This window comes from Macaca mulatta, chromosome 3, assembly GCF_049350105.2.
Source record: "Macaca mulatta isolate MMU2019108-1 chromosome 3, T2T-MMU8v2.0, whole genome shotgun sequence".
Classification (NCBI taxonomy): domain Eukaryota; kingdom Metazoa; phylum Chordata; class Mammalia; order Primates; family Cercopithecidae; genus Macaca; species Macaca mulatta.
In genome coordinates, this window is record NC_133408.1 from 50,710,685 (window position 1) to 50,727,163 (window position 16,479).

The 16,479-nt window shown below is 47.4% G+C and overlaps 1 protein-coding gene across 9 annotated transcripts in view; it reads left to right on the forward strand.

The window, feature by feature from the left end:
* HIP1 (huntingtin interacting protein 1) overlaps positions 1-10,232 on the forward strand; it is a 211,693-nt gene extending 201,461 nt beyond the window's left edge. For 4 of the 9 annotated variants that reach the window (XM_001109894.5, XM_077996436.1, XM_028845666.2 and 1 more), the window contains 4 exons: positions 1,381-1,504; positions 2,386-2,447; positions 6,966-7,074; positions 7,852-10,232. In XM_001109894.5, the coding sequence (XP_001109894.3) occupies positions 1,381-1,504; positions 2,386-2,447; positions 6,966-7,074; positions 7,852-7,904 (348 nt within the window). In that variant the 3' untranslated portion in view covers positions 7,905-10,232. The remainder of the gene's footprint in view (positions 1-1,380; positions 1,505-2,385; positions 2,448-6,965; positions 7,075-7,851) is intronic. The other 5 variants (XM_077996432.1, XM_077996435.1, XM_077996434.1 and 2 more) reach the window with 2 other exon arrangements.
* The last annotated feature ends 6,247 nt before the right edge of the window (positions 10,233-16,479 follow it).

Genomic DNA, 16,479 nt, shown 5'->3' on the forward strand with positions numbered 1-16,479 from the left:
GGAGTTAGAGAGTACTTGGCTAGGTTAGACAGTACTTGGATGGTGGGATGGAACTGGACCTGACAACAGATGATTTATCCAGGGCTCAGGTGGATTCGATTCCAAATACAAATTCAGCCTCTTAAGGGTCCCATACCATCCTCTTACAGCAGCCTTTTTTTTTTTTTTTTTTTTTTTTTTTTTTGAGACAGTCTTGCTCTGTTGTCCAGGCTGCAGTGCAGTGGCGCAAACTCGGCTCACTGCAAAACTCCACCTCCCGAGTTCAAGTGATTCTCCTGGTTCAGCCTCCCCAGTAGCTGGGACTACAGGCACCCACCACCACACCCAGCTAATTTTTTGTATTTTTGGTAGAGACAGGGTTTCACCATGTTAGCCAGGATGGCCTCGATCTCCTGACCTCGTGATCCACCCACCTCAACCTTCCAAAGTTCTAGAATTACAAGCGTGAGCCACCACACCCAGCCTTAGAGTCCTTTCATGTGACAGCAAGGAACGTCTGTACCCAGTGCACCACACATGTCCCTCGTGACTTTCCTCACATCCGTTACAAGTGGCCTTAGAGAGTCCCAGCAATGCCAACTTCCTATTAGCAGTCCTGGCATTCAAGAAACACTCAAATAAGGAATAGGTTGGCATCATAAACAGGTTACCTGACTTATCTCTGAGATTCCACAACTCCTCCTTATTAGTCTTCAAATTTGAATCAGGCCGGGCACAGTGGCTCACTCCTGTAATCCCAGCACTTTGGGAGGCCAAGGTGTGTGGATCACCTGAGGTCGGGAGATCAAGACCAGCCTGGCCAACATCTTGAAACCCCGTCTCTACTAAAAATACAAAAAATTAGCCGGGTGTGGTGGTGGACACTTGTAATCCCAGTTACTTGGGAGGCTGAGGCAGGAGAATCACTTGAACCAGGGAGGCGGAGGTTGCAGTGAGCTGAGATCACGCAGCCTGGGCAACAAGAGCGAAACTCTATCTCAAAAAACAAAAAAAAATTTTTTTGACTCAATACTATCGATGCCCCCAACTAATTCTCATGTAAACCGGGTGCTCAAAATCCTTTGAAGAGTTTCACAGTATCTCAGTGTTCTTTATTTGCCCTTATTTCTTGTCATCCCAGATTGATTTCTACAACTGGGTACACTGTCGAAATAAGTGATAATGCTTAGAGTTTGGGAGCCACCAAGCAAAGAAGCCAGGAATAATTTTTCAGATGATAGATAATGTCAAGAGCTGACTGTAGGCAGCAGGTTTTGAGAAGCTGATTGGTGATTGCCGTTTGGCCCACATATGTTTGCTAAGAACCATCAGAGCAATTATTTGATTCAGTCCTTCTTGCTCTAGGTGTTGTGTGAACCTAAATCCGCTTTGTCCTGGTAGGTGAAAGCTGATAAGGACAGCCCCAACCTAGCCCAGCTGCAGCAGGCCTCTCGGGGAGTGAACCAGGCCACTGCCGGCGTCGTGGCCTCAACCATTTCCGGCAAATCACAGATTGAAGAGACAGGTAGCCTTTCCAAAGGGACCCTTTTCTTATCTTGCATCCTTGAGCTCTTCTCTGCATCGTTCCCTGTGATCCCAACCAAATCCCACAGGACTGTGTCTAAATTCTTTCATATTTTTCATCTTTTTATTTTATTTTTTCTTTATTTCTGTTTTTGAGACAGGGTCTCACTCTGTCACCCAGACTGGAGTGCAGTGGTACGATCTCTGCTCACTGCAACCTCCACCTCCCTGGTTCACACGATTCTCCTGCCTCAGCCTCCCGAGTAGCTGGGATTACAGGCGCCGCCACTGCGCCTGCTAATTTTTGTATTTTTAGTAGAGACGGGGCTTCACCATGTTGGCCAAGGCTGGTCTCGAACTCCTCGCCTCAGGTGATCCGCCCCACCTTGGCCTCCCAAAGTTTGCCGGAATTATAGGTGTGAGCCACTGTGCCACTGTTCCCTGTCTTTTTTTTTTTTTTTTTTTTTTGAGACGGAATCTTGCTCTTGTCGCCCAGGCTGGAGTGCAATGGTGCAATCTTGGCTCACTGTAACCTCCGCTCTCAGATTCAAGTGATTCTCCTGCCTCAGCCTCCCAAATAGCTGGGATTACAGGCACCCACCACTGCACCTGGCTAATTTTTGTATTTTTAGTAAAGACAGGGTTTCACTATGTTGACCAGGCTGGTCTTGAACTCCTGACCTCGTGATCCACCCACCTCAGCCTCCCAAAGAGCTAGGATTACAGGAGTGAGCCACCATGTCCAGCCCCCTCAGTTACTTTCATGCAGTGTTGACAAATGGCAAACCAGGTGTTTCCACAGAGCGTTGGCATTGTCCACCTCTCAGGTGCCAGTCAGGCAGGGTAAAATTTGATAAGATCTTCTTGTTTCCATCCTTGCAGACAACATGGACTTCTCAAGCATGACGCTGACACAGATCAAACGCCAAGAGATGGATTCCCAGGTGAGAGCTCCATCGCTAAGTCTAGATAGCCTCTATTGCCTAGACATGGACTCTAAATATTGTTCCCGTGGAGAAAAGGCAGAGGGAGAGAGACCTGAGTGGAAATGAACACAGGTGCACCTACTAACCCAAGACTGAATGTAAATCATGCCGGAAGAAACAGTGGAGGTGGAGGTTATTAGTGAAGATCAGAATCCTTGTTTTTTTGTTCTTTTGTTATTTTGTGTTTTTTGAGACGGAGTCGTCTCATGTCACCCAGGCTGGAATGCAATGGCATGATCTCGGCTCACCTCACTCCCCACCTCCCAGGTTCAAGCGATTCTTCTACCTCAGCCTCCCAAGTAGCTGGGATTATAGACATGTGTCATCATGCCCAGCTAATTTTTTATTTTTAATAGAGATAGGGTTTCACCATGCTGGCCAGGCTGATCTTGAACTCCTGACCTTGTGATCTGCCCACCTGGGCCTTCCAAAGTGCTGGGATTACAGGTGTGAGCCACCGGCCATTTTCTTTTTTCCTTAAATAAAGTAAAGACAGGGTCTCACTATGTTGCCTAGGCTGGTCTCAACTCCTGGCCTCACACAATCCTCCTGCCTCAGCCTCCCAAAGTGTTGGGATTACAGGTGTGAGCCACCACACCCAGCCAAGATCAGACTCTTAACTCTTGCCCACTAGTCTTGGACTAACATTCCTCTAAATGTTATCCAGGATCTCTTAGTATCCACAAACTTAATAGTCTTACTATAAACATTGTTTTAGACTTCTGGTATGAATTATTTGCGTATGACCTTTAGTTTTAAAAGAGAAAATCCTTTTAACTCATCAAAGGCAATGCCATTATTTCTCTCTGTTGTTCTATAAAGTCATACGATGCAAAATAGGTATCAGCAAGATCCTTTAAAAAAATTGATATCATTTTTCTAGAATTATTGGTCATCAGTCTTGGGGTGAATTTCAAATTGGAATTGTTAAAGTACTCCAAGATGTGTCACTCAGCAATTTTTTTTCTTTTTTTGAGTCAGGGCCTTACTCTGTTCCTCAGGCTGGAGTGCAGTGGTGCCATCACATCTCACTGCAGACTTGAACTCCTGGGCTCAGGCAGATCCTCCCAACTCAGCCTCCTGAGTAGCTGGGACTACAGTTGCACACCACCATGCCCAGCTAATTTTTCTTTCTTTCTTTCTTTTTTTTTGAGACTGAGTCTTGCTCTGTCGCCCAGACTGGAGTGAGTACAGTGGCATGATCTTGGCTCACTGCGACCCCCGCTTTCCAGGTTCAAGCGATTGTCCCACCTCAGCCTCGGAAGTAGCTGGGATTACAGACATGCACCATCACGCCCGGCTAATTTTTGTATTTTTAGTAGAGATGAGGTTTCACCATGTTGGCCAGGCTGGTCTCGAACTCCTGACCTCAGGCAATCTGCCCACCTCAGCCTCTCAATGTACTAGGATTACAGGTGTGAACCACTGCACCCAGCCTCTTTCTTTATTTTTTGTAGAGATGGGGGTCTCACTATGTTGCCTAAGCTGGTCTTGAACTTCTGGGCTCAAGCAGTTCTCCCACCTGAGCCTCCCAAAGTGTTGGAATTATAACCATGAGCCACTGCACCTGGCTCAGCATCTTTAGGAAAAGACACAGATCACCAGCAAAGCCAAATTTCTGTCTGAATACTGAAGGGACTTCTGCTTAGCAGTCTCACTCGGTCCCTCTTGACTTTATTTTTATTATTATTATTTTTTTGAGACAGAGTCTCAGTGTGTTGCCCAGGTTGGAGTGCAGTGATGCAATCTTGGCTGACTGCAACCTCCGCCTCCCAGGTTCAAACAATTCTTCCACCTCAGCCTCCCAAGTAACTGGAATTACAGGCACCCGCCACCACACCCAGCTAATTTTTGTATTTTTAGTAGAGACAGGGTTTCACCATGTTGGGCAGGCTGGTCTCAAACTCCTGACCTCAGGTGATACACCTGCCTCGGTCTCCCAAAGTGCTGAAATTACAGGCGTGAGCTACTGCACCCATCCCCTCTTGACTTAAATACCACCTATATGTGGATAAATTCCAAAATCTTCTCCACAGCTTAGATCTTCTCCTTGAGCCCCATACTTATCCAGCAGCCTTCTTGATAGCTCCCCACTAATGCCCTATAAGTATCTCAAACGTAACTGATGTCCAAAACAGGCCTGTTGGTGTCCCTCACACCCCACTCTGTCCCTCCCCTTGTTTATTTCATCTCAGTAAATGACACCCCCACCGCCTACTGGGTGCTGAGCCACAAACAGTCATCCTTGATTCCTCTCTTTCCCTCACCCTCCACATCCAATCCATCTGCAAGGCCTGTTAACGCTAAATCACAAAACAAAAGCTTAATCTTTCCACTTCTTTCCATCTTCCTGCTGTAACCTAAGCCACCATTCTCTGTCTCCTGAACCACTGCAAAAGCAACTTACCTTTAATGTTATATGAATAGTCATTTTAAAATAATCCTGTGGTAGGCTGGGTGCAGTGGCTCATGCTTATCATCCCAGTACTTTGGAAGGCCAAGTTGGGAGGATTGCTTGGCCAGGAGTTCAAGACAAGCCTGGGCAACATAGAGAGACCCCATCTCTACATAGAAATTAAAAATTAGCTGGGACACATGCCTGCAGTCCCAGCTAGTCTGGAGGCTGAAGCAGGAGGATCACTTGAATCCAGGAGTTTGAGGCTTCAGGGAGCTGTGATCACACTCTTGCACTCCAGCCTGTGTGACAGAGTGAGACCCTGTCTCTAAAAATAACGATAATAATAATCCCATGGCACGATCAGGTGGTGGGGAGAATAGCAAAGAGCATTGCAGAGGCAAGTCTGGTCATATGGTTAGTTAGTTGGTGGAGCTGGGTGAAGAGCACAGTGAGGTCACTCTGCTAGTCTCCGTCCCTCTGTAGATGTTTTACTTTTTCCATAATAAAAAGTTGTTTCAAAACAAAAAAGGAACCACTTCACTGGGTCTAGTTGCTTCTACTCTTGACCCTCTACAGTCCATTCATTCCCCATGTGATAGTTTAGAAATGTAAATCTCAGGATGTCCCCTCTCTGCTTAAATCCTCCCAGTGGCTTTTCATTGCATGTACAACATCCAAGCTCCTCATCAGGTCATGAGCCTGGGTGAAAAATGATCCTTGCCTGGTTCTCAACTTCATCCTGCAACCCTACCCCTCTATCATATGTCTCATATACAACTTCCTTCCTTCTCCCAACACCTCCAGATCTGTCTTGCTTTAGAGCCTTTGCTCTGGCTGTTTCTTCTGCCTGGAATATTATTCTCCAGGTCTCCAGGCAGCTGAGCTCTTAAGGCCACAAAAGCTGAAAAATGACTTTCTGAGACTAGACCTGGCTGACTATTCTTAGGCTTTATTACACTTCCCTGTGTCATTTCTTTGCAATCTGATCTTTCTCCTTCATTTGTCTTTTCCCTCTATAAGGTAAGCAGGGACATGATCAGTGCTCAGCAAATATTCCTTTTTTTTTTTTTTTTTTTTTTTTGAGATGGAATTTTGCTCTTGTTGCCCAGGCTGGAGTGCAATGGTGTGATCTTGGCTCACTGCAATCTCTGCCTCCTGGGTTCAAGCAATTCTCCTGCCTCAACTTCCCAAGTTGCTGGGATTACAGGCATGCACCACCACACCTGGCTAATTTTGTATATTTTTAGTAGAGATGGGGTTTCATCATGTTGGTCAGGCTAGTCTTAAACTCCTGACCTCAAATGATCCACCCACGTTGACCTCCCAAAGTGCTGGGATTACAGGCATGAACCACTGTGCCTGGCCAGCAAATATTCCTTGAATTAAGAAATAAAATAAATTACATTAATGAGAAGTAGAGCTAGGCAAGATCACCTTTTCCTTTAGTAAGACTGTCCATGCTTTTTCCTGTAGCAGTAATAAGCCTAAGTTGCACAAATACCTGAAAGATATCAGAACCATCATACTTGGTTCCTACCTGGGTTTCCAGGGAACTGGAATTGAAGAAGGTTTACAACTAGATTGGCACTCACCATACAGTTAGGCTAAACATTAAAGTTGTTTTTAGATAGTGATTTATCAGAGCAACAGAAGATAAGCCCACCTCCCATTTAGGTATTTGTAAAGCATCATTCACTTCCAGTAGAGGATCACAGTGAGTAAAACATAAGAGCTACTGGGATAGATAAATGAATGGGAGAATGGAAAAATTAGAGCAAAAAGAGAACAGAAATTGAGGACTAGATAAAGTATGGAAACAGGGTGAATAATGCAGAAGAAGAGGAATTCACAATGCAGCAGAAAGGGGGTAATCAAAATAAGATAGATGTAGGCTGGGCATGGTGTTTCATGCCTGTAATCTCAGCACTTTGGGAGGCCAAGACAGGAGGATCTCCTGAGGCCAGGAGTTCACTACCAGCCTGGGCAGCAGAGCAAGACCCCATCTCTATAAAAAATATACATAAAAATTAAATCTCAGAGAGCTGATCAAAAGAAAATCCCACTCACTTTCCTTACAGGTTAGGGTGCTAGAGCTAGAAAATGAATTGCAGAAGGAGCGTCAAAAACTGGGAGAGCTTCGGAAAAAGCACTACGAGCTTGCTGGTGTTGCTGAGGGCTGGGAAGAAGGTGAGCTGACTCCAAGGACGGGCACTAACCCACAGCAGGGAGGGGAAGCTGTGTGACAGGGCCTTCCCCTAGAATGGAACAGAACAAGGAACCCACCAGATCAGTGGCTTCTTCCTTCTCTTCTCTCCTCATGGAACCTATTTTCTCTTCTGTTGTAAATAACCTTTAAGTCTAACTCTGGGTGAAATTATGGTGAATTAAAAGCTTTTGTTGTCACCTTTTAAGACCTAAACATTGATCATAACTCATTCACTGCCATTCCCTCCCAGGCCCAGCTAGCCTTGCTAACTCCCTGGGAATTTAGTTTCTGGCCAGCAGAGAGTTGAAAAACGAAAGAATAGTGGTCAGTGGAGATCTGGCAGACAGGGACAAGTGAATTACAAGATTCTGACTATCTAGAGCCAGTGAAGGGCAACAATTGCCAAAGGATAGAAGGGATCAGGTGCTGAGAAACGGAGTGGCATGGAGTCACATTCAGCCTGCCAGCCCAGAGACTTGCCATCCATCACCTTGAGTCTATATGTTGCTGTCTGCATGTCGAAAGCAGTCAACTTGATCACAACCAAGATTGTTGACTGTTATGGGATTTGACAGACTCTGGGCACCAACCATAGACAGATCCTAGTCATTCCTAGACACCAAACTCGGGGACTAGGTGATTACACCATGGTTATAATTATAATGTATTTTTGAGCCCCCATGGTGGCAGGTTTTTTGGTTAAGTGAGTGTATGCATGCATGAAGTGCTTTGCAACATAAATTATCATTGTCTTTTAGGAACAGAGGCATCTCCACCTACACTGCAAGAAGCGGTAACCGAAAAAGAATAGAGCCAAACCGATACCCCATATGTCAGTGTAAATCCTTATTACCTATCTCGTGTGTGTCATTTCCCCAGCCACAGGCCAAATCCTTGGAGTCCCAGGGGCAGCCACACCACTGCCATTACCCAATGCCGAGGACCTGCATGACACTTCCAAAGACTCCCTCCATAGCGACACCCTTTCTGTTTGGACTCATGGTCATCTCTGTTCTTTCCCCGCCTCCCTAGTTAGCATCCAGGCTGGCCAGTGCTGCCCATGAGCAAGCCTAGGTGCAGAGAGGGGTGGTGGGGGACAGGGCCACTCAACAGAGAGGACTTCCATCCAGTCCTGCTGACTATTTGACCCCCACAACAATGGGTATCCTTAATAGAGGGGCTGCTTGTTGTTCGTTGACAGCTTGGAGAGGGAAGATCTTACGCCTTTTCTTTTCTGTTTTCTTCTCAGTCTTTTCAGTTTCATCATTTGCACAAACTTGTGAGCATCAGAGGGCTGATGGATTCCAAACCAGGACACTACCCTGAAATCTGCACAGTCAGAAGGACAGCAGGAGTGTCCTGGCTGTGAATGCCAAGGCCATTCTCCCCTTCTTTGGGCAGTGCCATGGATTTCCACTGCTTCTTATGGTGGTTGGTTGGGTTTTTTGGTTGTATTTTTTTTTTTTTTAAGTTTCACTCACATAGCCAACTCTCCCAAAGGGCACACACCTGGAGCTGAGTCTCCAGGGCCCCCCACTGTGGCAGCTCCGGCGATGGTGCTGTCCAGGCCTCTCGGTGCTCCACCTCCGCCTCTACGCTGAGCAAGTGCTGGCCCACCCAGTCCATGCTCCAGGGTCAGGCGGAGCTGCTGAGTGACAGCTTTCCTCAAAAGGCAGAAGGAGTGAGTGCCTTTCCCTCCTAAAGCTGAACCCCAGCGGAAAGCCTCTGTCCACCTTCACAAGGGAGAAGACAACAGAAAGAGGGACAAGAGGGTTCACACAGCCCAGGTCTTCACAGGACACGTTTCTTAGGAGTTCCTGTGACCAGGCTCAAAAATTTTTATCACATGCTTGAATGGAACTGGTGAGATCAACACTACTTCCCCGCCGGAATGAACTGTCCATGAACGGTCTGTGTCAAGTGGGCCATCTCCCTTGGCCCAGAGAGGGAGCGTGGGAGCGATTCCCAACTCCTTTCTGCAGACGTCTGCCTTGGCATCCTCTTGAATAAAAAGATCGTTCCACCTTCTACGCAATTGACAAACCCGGAAGATCAGACGCAATTGCTCCCATCAGGAAAGAACCCTATACTTGGTTTGCTACCCTTAGTATTTATTACTAACCTCCCTTAAGCAGCAACAGCCTACAAAGAGATGCTTGGAGCAATCAGGACTTCAGGTGTGACTATAGCAAGGCTCATCTTTCTGCCCGGCTACATCAGCCTTCAAGAATCAGAAGCAAGGCCAAGGTGCTGGACTGTTACTGACTTGGATCCCAAAGCAAGGAGATCATTCAGAGCTCTTGAGTCAGAGAAAACGAGAAAGGACAGAGCCAGCGGCTCTAACTCCTTTCAGCCATATGCCCCAGGCTCTCGCTGCCCTGTGGACAGGATGAGGACAGAGGGCACATGAACAGTTTGCCAGGGATGGGCAGCCCAACAGCACTTTTCCTGTTCTAGATGGACCCCAGCATTTAAGTGACCTTCTGATCTTGGAAAAACAGCGTCTTCCTTCTTTATCTATAGCAACTCATTGGTGGTAGCCATCATGCACTTCCCAGGATCTGCCCCAACAGAACATTGCTAGGTTTTGCTACATGACGGGTTGTGAGACTTCTGTTTGATCACTGTGAACCAACCCCCATCTCCCTAGCCCACCCCCCTCCCCAACTCCCTCTCTGTGCATTTTCTAAGTGGGACATTCAAAAAACTCTCTCCCAGGACCTCGGATGACCATACTCAGAGGTGTGACCTCCATACTGGGCTAAGGAAGTATCAGCACCAGAAATTGGGCAGTCTTGTGTTGAATGCTGCTTTCTGCTTAGTATTTTTTTTTTATTCAAGGCTCAGAAGGAATGGTGCATGGCTTCCCTGTCCCAGTTGTGGCAACTAAACCAATCAGTGTGTTCTTGATGCGGGTCAACATTTCCAAAAGTAGCTAGTCCTCACTTCTAGATCTCAGCCATTCCAACTCACACGTTTCAAATTACCAGTGGGGTGGCCGGGCACCACTGTACCCGTGGCTCACGCCTGTAATCCCAGCACTTTGAGAGGCCAAGGCAGGTGGATCACCTGAGGTCAGGAGTTCGAGACTAGCCTGGCTAATGTGGTGAAACCCTGTCTCTACTAAAAATACCAAAAATTAGCCAAGCATAGTGGCGGGTGCCTGTAATCCCAGCTACTCAGGAGGCTGAGACAGGAGAATCTCCTGAACCCCGGAGGCAGAGGTTGCAGTGAGCTGAGATCACGCCATTGTACTCCAGCCTGGGCAACAAGAGCAAAACTCCGTCTCAAAAAAAACCAAAAAAAACAAATTACAAATGGGGCAAAAAGTCTAGTGTACTGGATCAAATTAAGATTCTCTGCCCAGCTGAGCACAGTGGCTCACGCCTGTAATCCCAGCACTTTAGGAGGCCAAGGCGGGAGGATTGCTTGAGCTCAGGAGTTTGAGACCAGGCTGGGCATCATAGCGAGACCTCGTCTCTACTAAAATTCAAAAACAAAATTAGCCGGGTATGATGGTGCACATGCCTGTAGTCTCGGCTAGTTGGGGAGCTGAGGTGGGAGAATTGCTTGAGCTTGGGAAGTTGAGGCTGCAGTCAGCCCTGACTGTGCCACTGCACTCCAGCCTGGGTGACGGAGTGAGACCCTGTCACAAAAAAAAAAAAAAGATTCTCTGTCCGAGCCCAGCCCAGGAGTTTGAGGCTGCAATGAGCCATGATTGCACCACTGCACTCCAGCCTGAGTGACAGAGCAAGACTCCATCTCTTTAAAAACAAACAAAAAATTGTTTGTTTTTAAAGCCACAGAAATGTTTAAAACCTTCGTCGACTTAGCCTGAGTCATAACAGTTAAGAAAGCACTTAAACAGAAGCAGGGGCTAAGTCAGTGTCACATGAGGAAGTAACTGTCAGATGTCACATAATTACTTTCATAATAGCTCAGATTAGGCCGGGCGCGGTGGCTCAAGCCTGTAATCCCAGCACTTTGGGAGGCCGAGACGGGCGGATCACGAGGTCAGGAGATCGAGACCATCCTGGCTAACACGGTGAAACCCCGTCTCTACTAAAAAATCCAAAAAACTAGCCGGGCGAGGTGGTGGGCGCCTGTAGTCCCAGCTACTCGGGAGGCTGAGGCAGGAGAATGGTGTAAACCCGGGAGGCGGAGCTTGCAGTGAGCTGAGATCTGGCCACTGCACTCCAGCCTGGGCGACAGAGCGAGACTCCGTCTCAAAAAAAAAAAAAAAAAATAGCTCAGATTAGAACGGCTACCCCATTCTCTAGACAAAATCAAATTTTCCTATTGTGACTCTTCTAAAAATGAAGATGAAGAGGTATTTAGTGACACACCTTGGATTAAAACGGGAATCACATCTTAAAGCTAAAAATGAACCTGCCAGCCTTTTAAATGAGTCACTGAGCATCACTAGTGACAAGTCTCGGGTGAGTGTAAATGGGTCATGACAAGATGAGAGAGCAACAAAATAATGGCTTAGGATCAATAAGAAGTTGAAAAACAGCATCTGTTACTTAAGTTTGTAAGACAGTGCCCTAAGACCTCTAGAGAAAAGATGTTTGTTTACATAAGAGAAAGAGGCCGGATGTGGTGCCTCACTCCTGTAATCCCAACACTTTGGGAGGCAGGGGTGGGTGGATCACCTGAGGTCAGGAGTTCAATACTAGCCTGGCCACCATGGTGAAACCCCGTCTCTACTAAAAATACAAAAATTAGTCGGGTGTGGTGGTGGGCACCTGTAATCCCAGCTACTGGGGAGGCAGAGGCAGGAGAATTGCTTGAACCTAGGGGACGGAGGTTGCAGTGAGCCAAGATCACACGGCTGTACTGCAGCCTGGGTGACAGAGTGAGACTCCGTCTCAAAAAAAAAAAAAAAAGAGAGAGAGAGAAAGAAACAGAAGAGAAGAGCCACCTTGGCAGGGTTATTTTATATCTGAGCAAGGAGTTTCAATGAGACTAGTTTAGATTGTTTGCTGATGCGGCCGTCCATAGCAGTACCCCTAAAATCCCACCAGAATATGGGTCCCTCTAACCCAGTGACTGGAAGAACCACTGTCTAGAGCAACTTTTCTTGGAACTGTCCCAGCTACCAAGTCAGACACCAAGGTTTCTGCCACCAGGTAACACGGGGATCACAGGTACATGTCGCTCTGGTCAGATTAGTTGGCTTTGGTCCCTCGACCCTGTGGAGGAGCTAGTTCTCAGCTTGCACCTGGAAGCTCTTTCTTAGCTCCTTAGTCTAGAGGGGTCTCCTGGCTCCACTTGACCCTGGTCTTTAATAACTGGTCAGTATCTTGCTACCTTCTACCACCTTTCCAAATCTCTGGAAGTCCTGCCAGGGAAAGCCTCCAGTTCCAACATTGGCTTTCCAAGCAAACTGGCTTTGCCCTCTCTCTGCCATCCTTGTCCTCCAGAGACGGTACCACCTGTAGCATAGAAAAACACCACCACGGACCTGCCAGCCATCGACGCAGCAAACCAGGCCGACTGTTTGCTGCCAAATTCCTTCCTCTCCCAGGTCCAGACCAAACACAACATCAGCACCACACCGTGGTGTTGTCAGGAGCCAAAGCAACAGGAAACAATTCAATGCTGTTGGGTTCGATTCTGAGAGTAGATTTTTCCAGACATGTCTTTCAGGTGACCCTCAACTACCTCAGGTTTGAAGGCCCTAAATGAAACTGATTACCACTCACAGGGGCAAACCGAGGGGGGTTCGGTTACATCTTGGTGATAATGCAATTGTCTCAAACTGATAACAAACTCTTTCACATTTCGGTTTGCAGGGGTAGGGTTGGGTTTGTTTTTCTTCTCTTCTGTGTTTACCCTTTCCCCCGGGTTTCCAGTAGGGTAGTTCCTTGAAATGAATTTCATTTTTCACTGAGTGCCTACCTTCCCAGGGCAGGTGGCCACTGGCTTCTGTTTCCCTCCAACAATACTTTTATTATGGTATTAAGACCTTTCTTTGTATAATACATTGCATCTGTGTTTTCAATTTTTCAAATAAATATTTCCGCCTGGCAATGGAGCATGGTGGTGATTGACCGGCCAGCGTGGCTCTGAGGTATAGGTTCCAGTGAGAAGCCTGCATTTGTATGCTGGGGTTCATGGAATCCACTTAGCCCCACACCTCTGGGAATGTGTCTTAGAAATATTAGTTTGAGCCGGGTGTGGTGGCTCACACCCATAATCCCAGCTCTTAGGGAGGCAGAGGCAGGAGGATAGCTTGAGCCCAGGAGTTAGGAGACCTGTCTGGACAATATAGTGAGATGCTGTTCTTCACAAAAAGGGGAAGAAAAAGAAATACTAGTTTGACACTGGACATGGTGGCTCATGCCTGTAGTCCCAGCACTTTGGGAGGCTGTGGTGGGAGGATCACTTGAGTACAGGAGTTTAAGAGCAGCCTGGGCAACATAGCAAGACCCCATCAACAACAAAATTAACTGGGCGTTGTAGCATATGCCTATAGTCTCAGCTACTTGTGAGGCTGAGTCAGGAGGATCACTTCAGTCCAGAAGGTTGAGGCTGCAGTGATCACACCATTGTACTCCACCCTGGGCAACAGAACAAGACCCTATCTCTTAAAAAAAAAAAAAAATAAGGCCGGGTGCGGTGGCTCATGCCTGTAATCCCAGCACTTTGGGAGGCCGAGGCGGGAGGATCACTTGAGGCAAGGCGTTTGAGACCAGCCTGGGCAACATGACAAAACCCTGTCTCTATAAAAAAAAAATAAAAAAAAAAAAAATGCTGGGCATGGTGGTGTGCACTTGTAGCCCCAGCTTCTAGGGAGGGTGAGATGGGAGAATCATGTGAGCCCCTGGGGAGGTCGAGGAATAAGCCATGATTGTGCTACTGCACTCCAGCCTGGGTGACAGAGACCCTGTATAAAAATATATACTAATAATAATAATAAAAAAACTATCATATAGATCAGGTCTCATAAAATCTGGGGGTTCAGGCTGTGGCTCCTCCCTCTGCACCCTTGCGATGCAAATTAACCTGTTACCTTAAAATGAGATGTGACCAATTCTACTCAGAGACAGAAGCTACTGGTCATAAAGGGACTCAGAGCAAGCCAGTCACAGCTAGCAGAGGATTGACAGAGGGAGCTAACAGAGCCGGGCTGGGCTGCAGAGCGACCTTTCCACAGCACAATTGGCTGCAACCTAATACTGCCAGTGTGTTAAGCCAGGGGACCTACAGGGGATACACAGATCGGGAAAGGCTGGGCTTGGAAAGCAGGAAAATTGGCCCAAATGACTCATCACGTAAGGAGAGAATGAGGCAGGTAATCAGAAGCTATCATCTCTAAGGAGATCAAAGAACCAGTGGGATCACCTTGCTCAGTGGGAAGGTGATCTGGATAAATACCAAAGACGGGGACACTGGCCTGCAGCTGGTCTTTTCTGCTCCCAGTGGCAAAATGCCAAGGTGAGCCTGCTCCATTTAAAGCATAGGCCAGGCAAGGTGGCTCATGCCTGTAATCCCAGCACTTTAGGAGGCCCAAGCAGGTGGATCCCTTGAGTCCAAGAATTCAAGACCAGCCTGGGCAACATGGAGAAACCCTATCACTGCAAAAAATACAAAAAATTAACTGGGTGTGGTGGCACGTGTCTGTATTCCCAGGTACTTGGGAGACTGAGGCAGGAGGATTGCTTGAGCCCAGGAGGCAGAGGTTGCAGTGAGCTATGATGGCGCCACTGCATACTCCAGCCTGGGTGACAGAGCCAGACGTTGTCTTTAAAAAACCGCCAAAAAAAAGCATCTTGAACTGTCCTTTAAAAGCTCTACTAGGCTGGGCACAGTGGCTCATGCCTGTAATCCCAGCACTTTGGGAGGCCAACGCGGAGGATCACTTGAGGTCAGGAGTTCGAGACTGGCCTGGCCAACATGGTGAAACCCCATCTCTACTAAAAATACAAAAATTAGCTGGGTGTGGCAACAGACACCTGTAATCCCAGCTACTCGGGAGGCTGAGGCACGAGAATCGCTTGAACCTGGGAGGCAGAGGTTGCAGGCAGCCAAGATCATGCCACTGCACTCCAACCCGGGCAACGGAGCAAGCCTCCCTCTCAAAAAAATAAAAAATAAAAGTTCTACTCAATTGTGCAGACAATGGAAAGCGGCTGATTGGCTTTAGGCAAAGGGGCGACATGATGAGATTTGCATTATGAAAAGACCATTCTGGTTGCAGTATGGAGAACAGAGTGGCATGGAGCCAGAGTAGATGGGGAAAGCCAACAAGGAAGCTATTGTCATAGTCCAGGCAAAGGGTGATGGCATGTGAGACAGGGTAGTGGCAGGAGAGACAGGAGAAATGGCAGGCCAAAGAGACACATGGCAGGTAAAATGGACATGGACAGACAGGCTTTGGGTTACATAGAGCGGGGCTAGGGAAGGAGCTTTTAGGGAGGGGTCCTGGGTTTCTGGATTGTGAAATTAGTGGCGCCATCTACCTGGAAGAAGGTCAGGCTCGGCAAATTGCCTTTTTTTTTTTTTTTTTTTTTTTTTGAGACAGAGTCTCGCTCTGTCACCCAGGTTGGAGTATAGTGGCAAAATCTCAGCTCACTGCAACCTTCACCTCCAGGGTTCAAGCAATTCTGCCTCAGCCTCCTAGGAGTTGGCATTACAAGCGCCCACCACCACACTTGGCTAATTTTTTGTATTTTTAGTAGAGACCAGGTTTCACCATGTTGGCCAAGCTGGCTTCGAATTCCTGACCTCAAGTGATCCTCCCACCTTGGCCTCCCAAAGTACTGAGATTGTAGGCATGAGCCACCACGCCCAGCCTGAATTGCCTTTTTTTTTTTTTTTTAAAGGCTGGGACAAGAGATCTTCCGCTGTCACCCAGGCTGGAGTGCAGTGGCCCAGTCATAGCTCACTGCAACCTCCAGATCCTGGCCTCAAGCAATCATCCTGCCTCTGCCTCCCAAAGTGCTGGAATTTTAGGTGTGAGCTACCAAACCTGGCCTCAGCTGAGTTGCCTTTGAAACATTCTCATGAAGATGCAAAGTTTAACTCAGAAGTCAGAGGTCATGGGAATTGAATGGTACCTAAAGCCATAACAATAGGAAAGAGTACAAGAAAAGAAAAGGGTCTATAATGAAGCCTTGAGGATTTTCTGTATTTAAAATAACCAAGGCCAGGCACGGTGGCTCACGCCTGTAATCCCAGCCCTTTGGGAGGCCAAGGCAGGCGGATCACCTGAGGTCAGGAGTTCAAGACCAGCCTGACCAACGTGGAGAAACCCCCCCCCACCTCTACTAAAAATACAAATTTAGCTGGGTGTAGTGGCGCATGCCTGTAATCCCAGCTACTCGGAAGACTGAGGCAGGAGAATTGCTTGAATTCGGGAGGCAGAGGTTGCAGTGAGC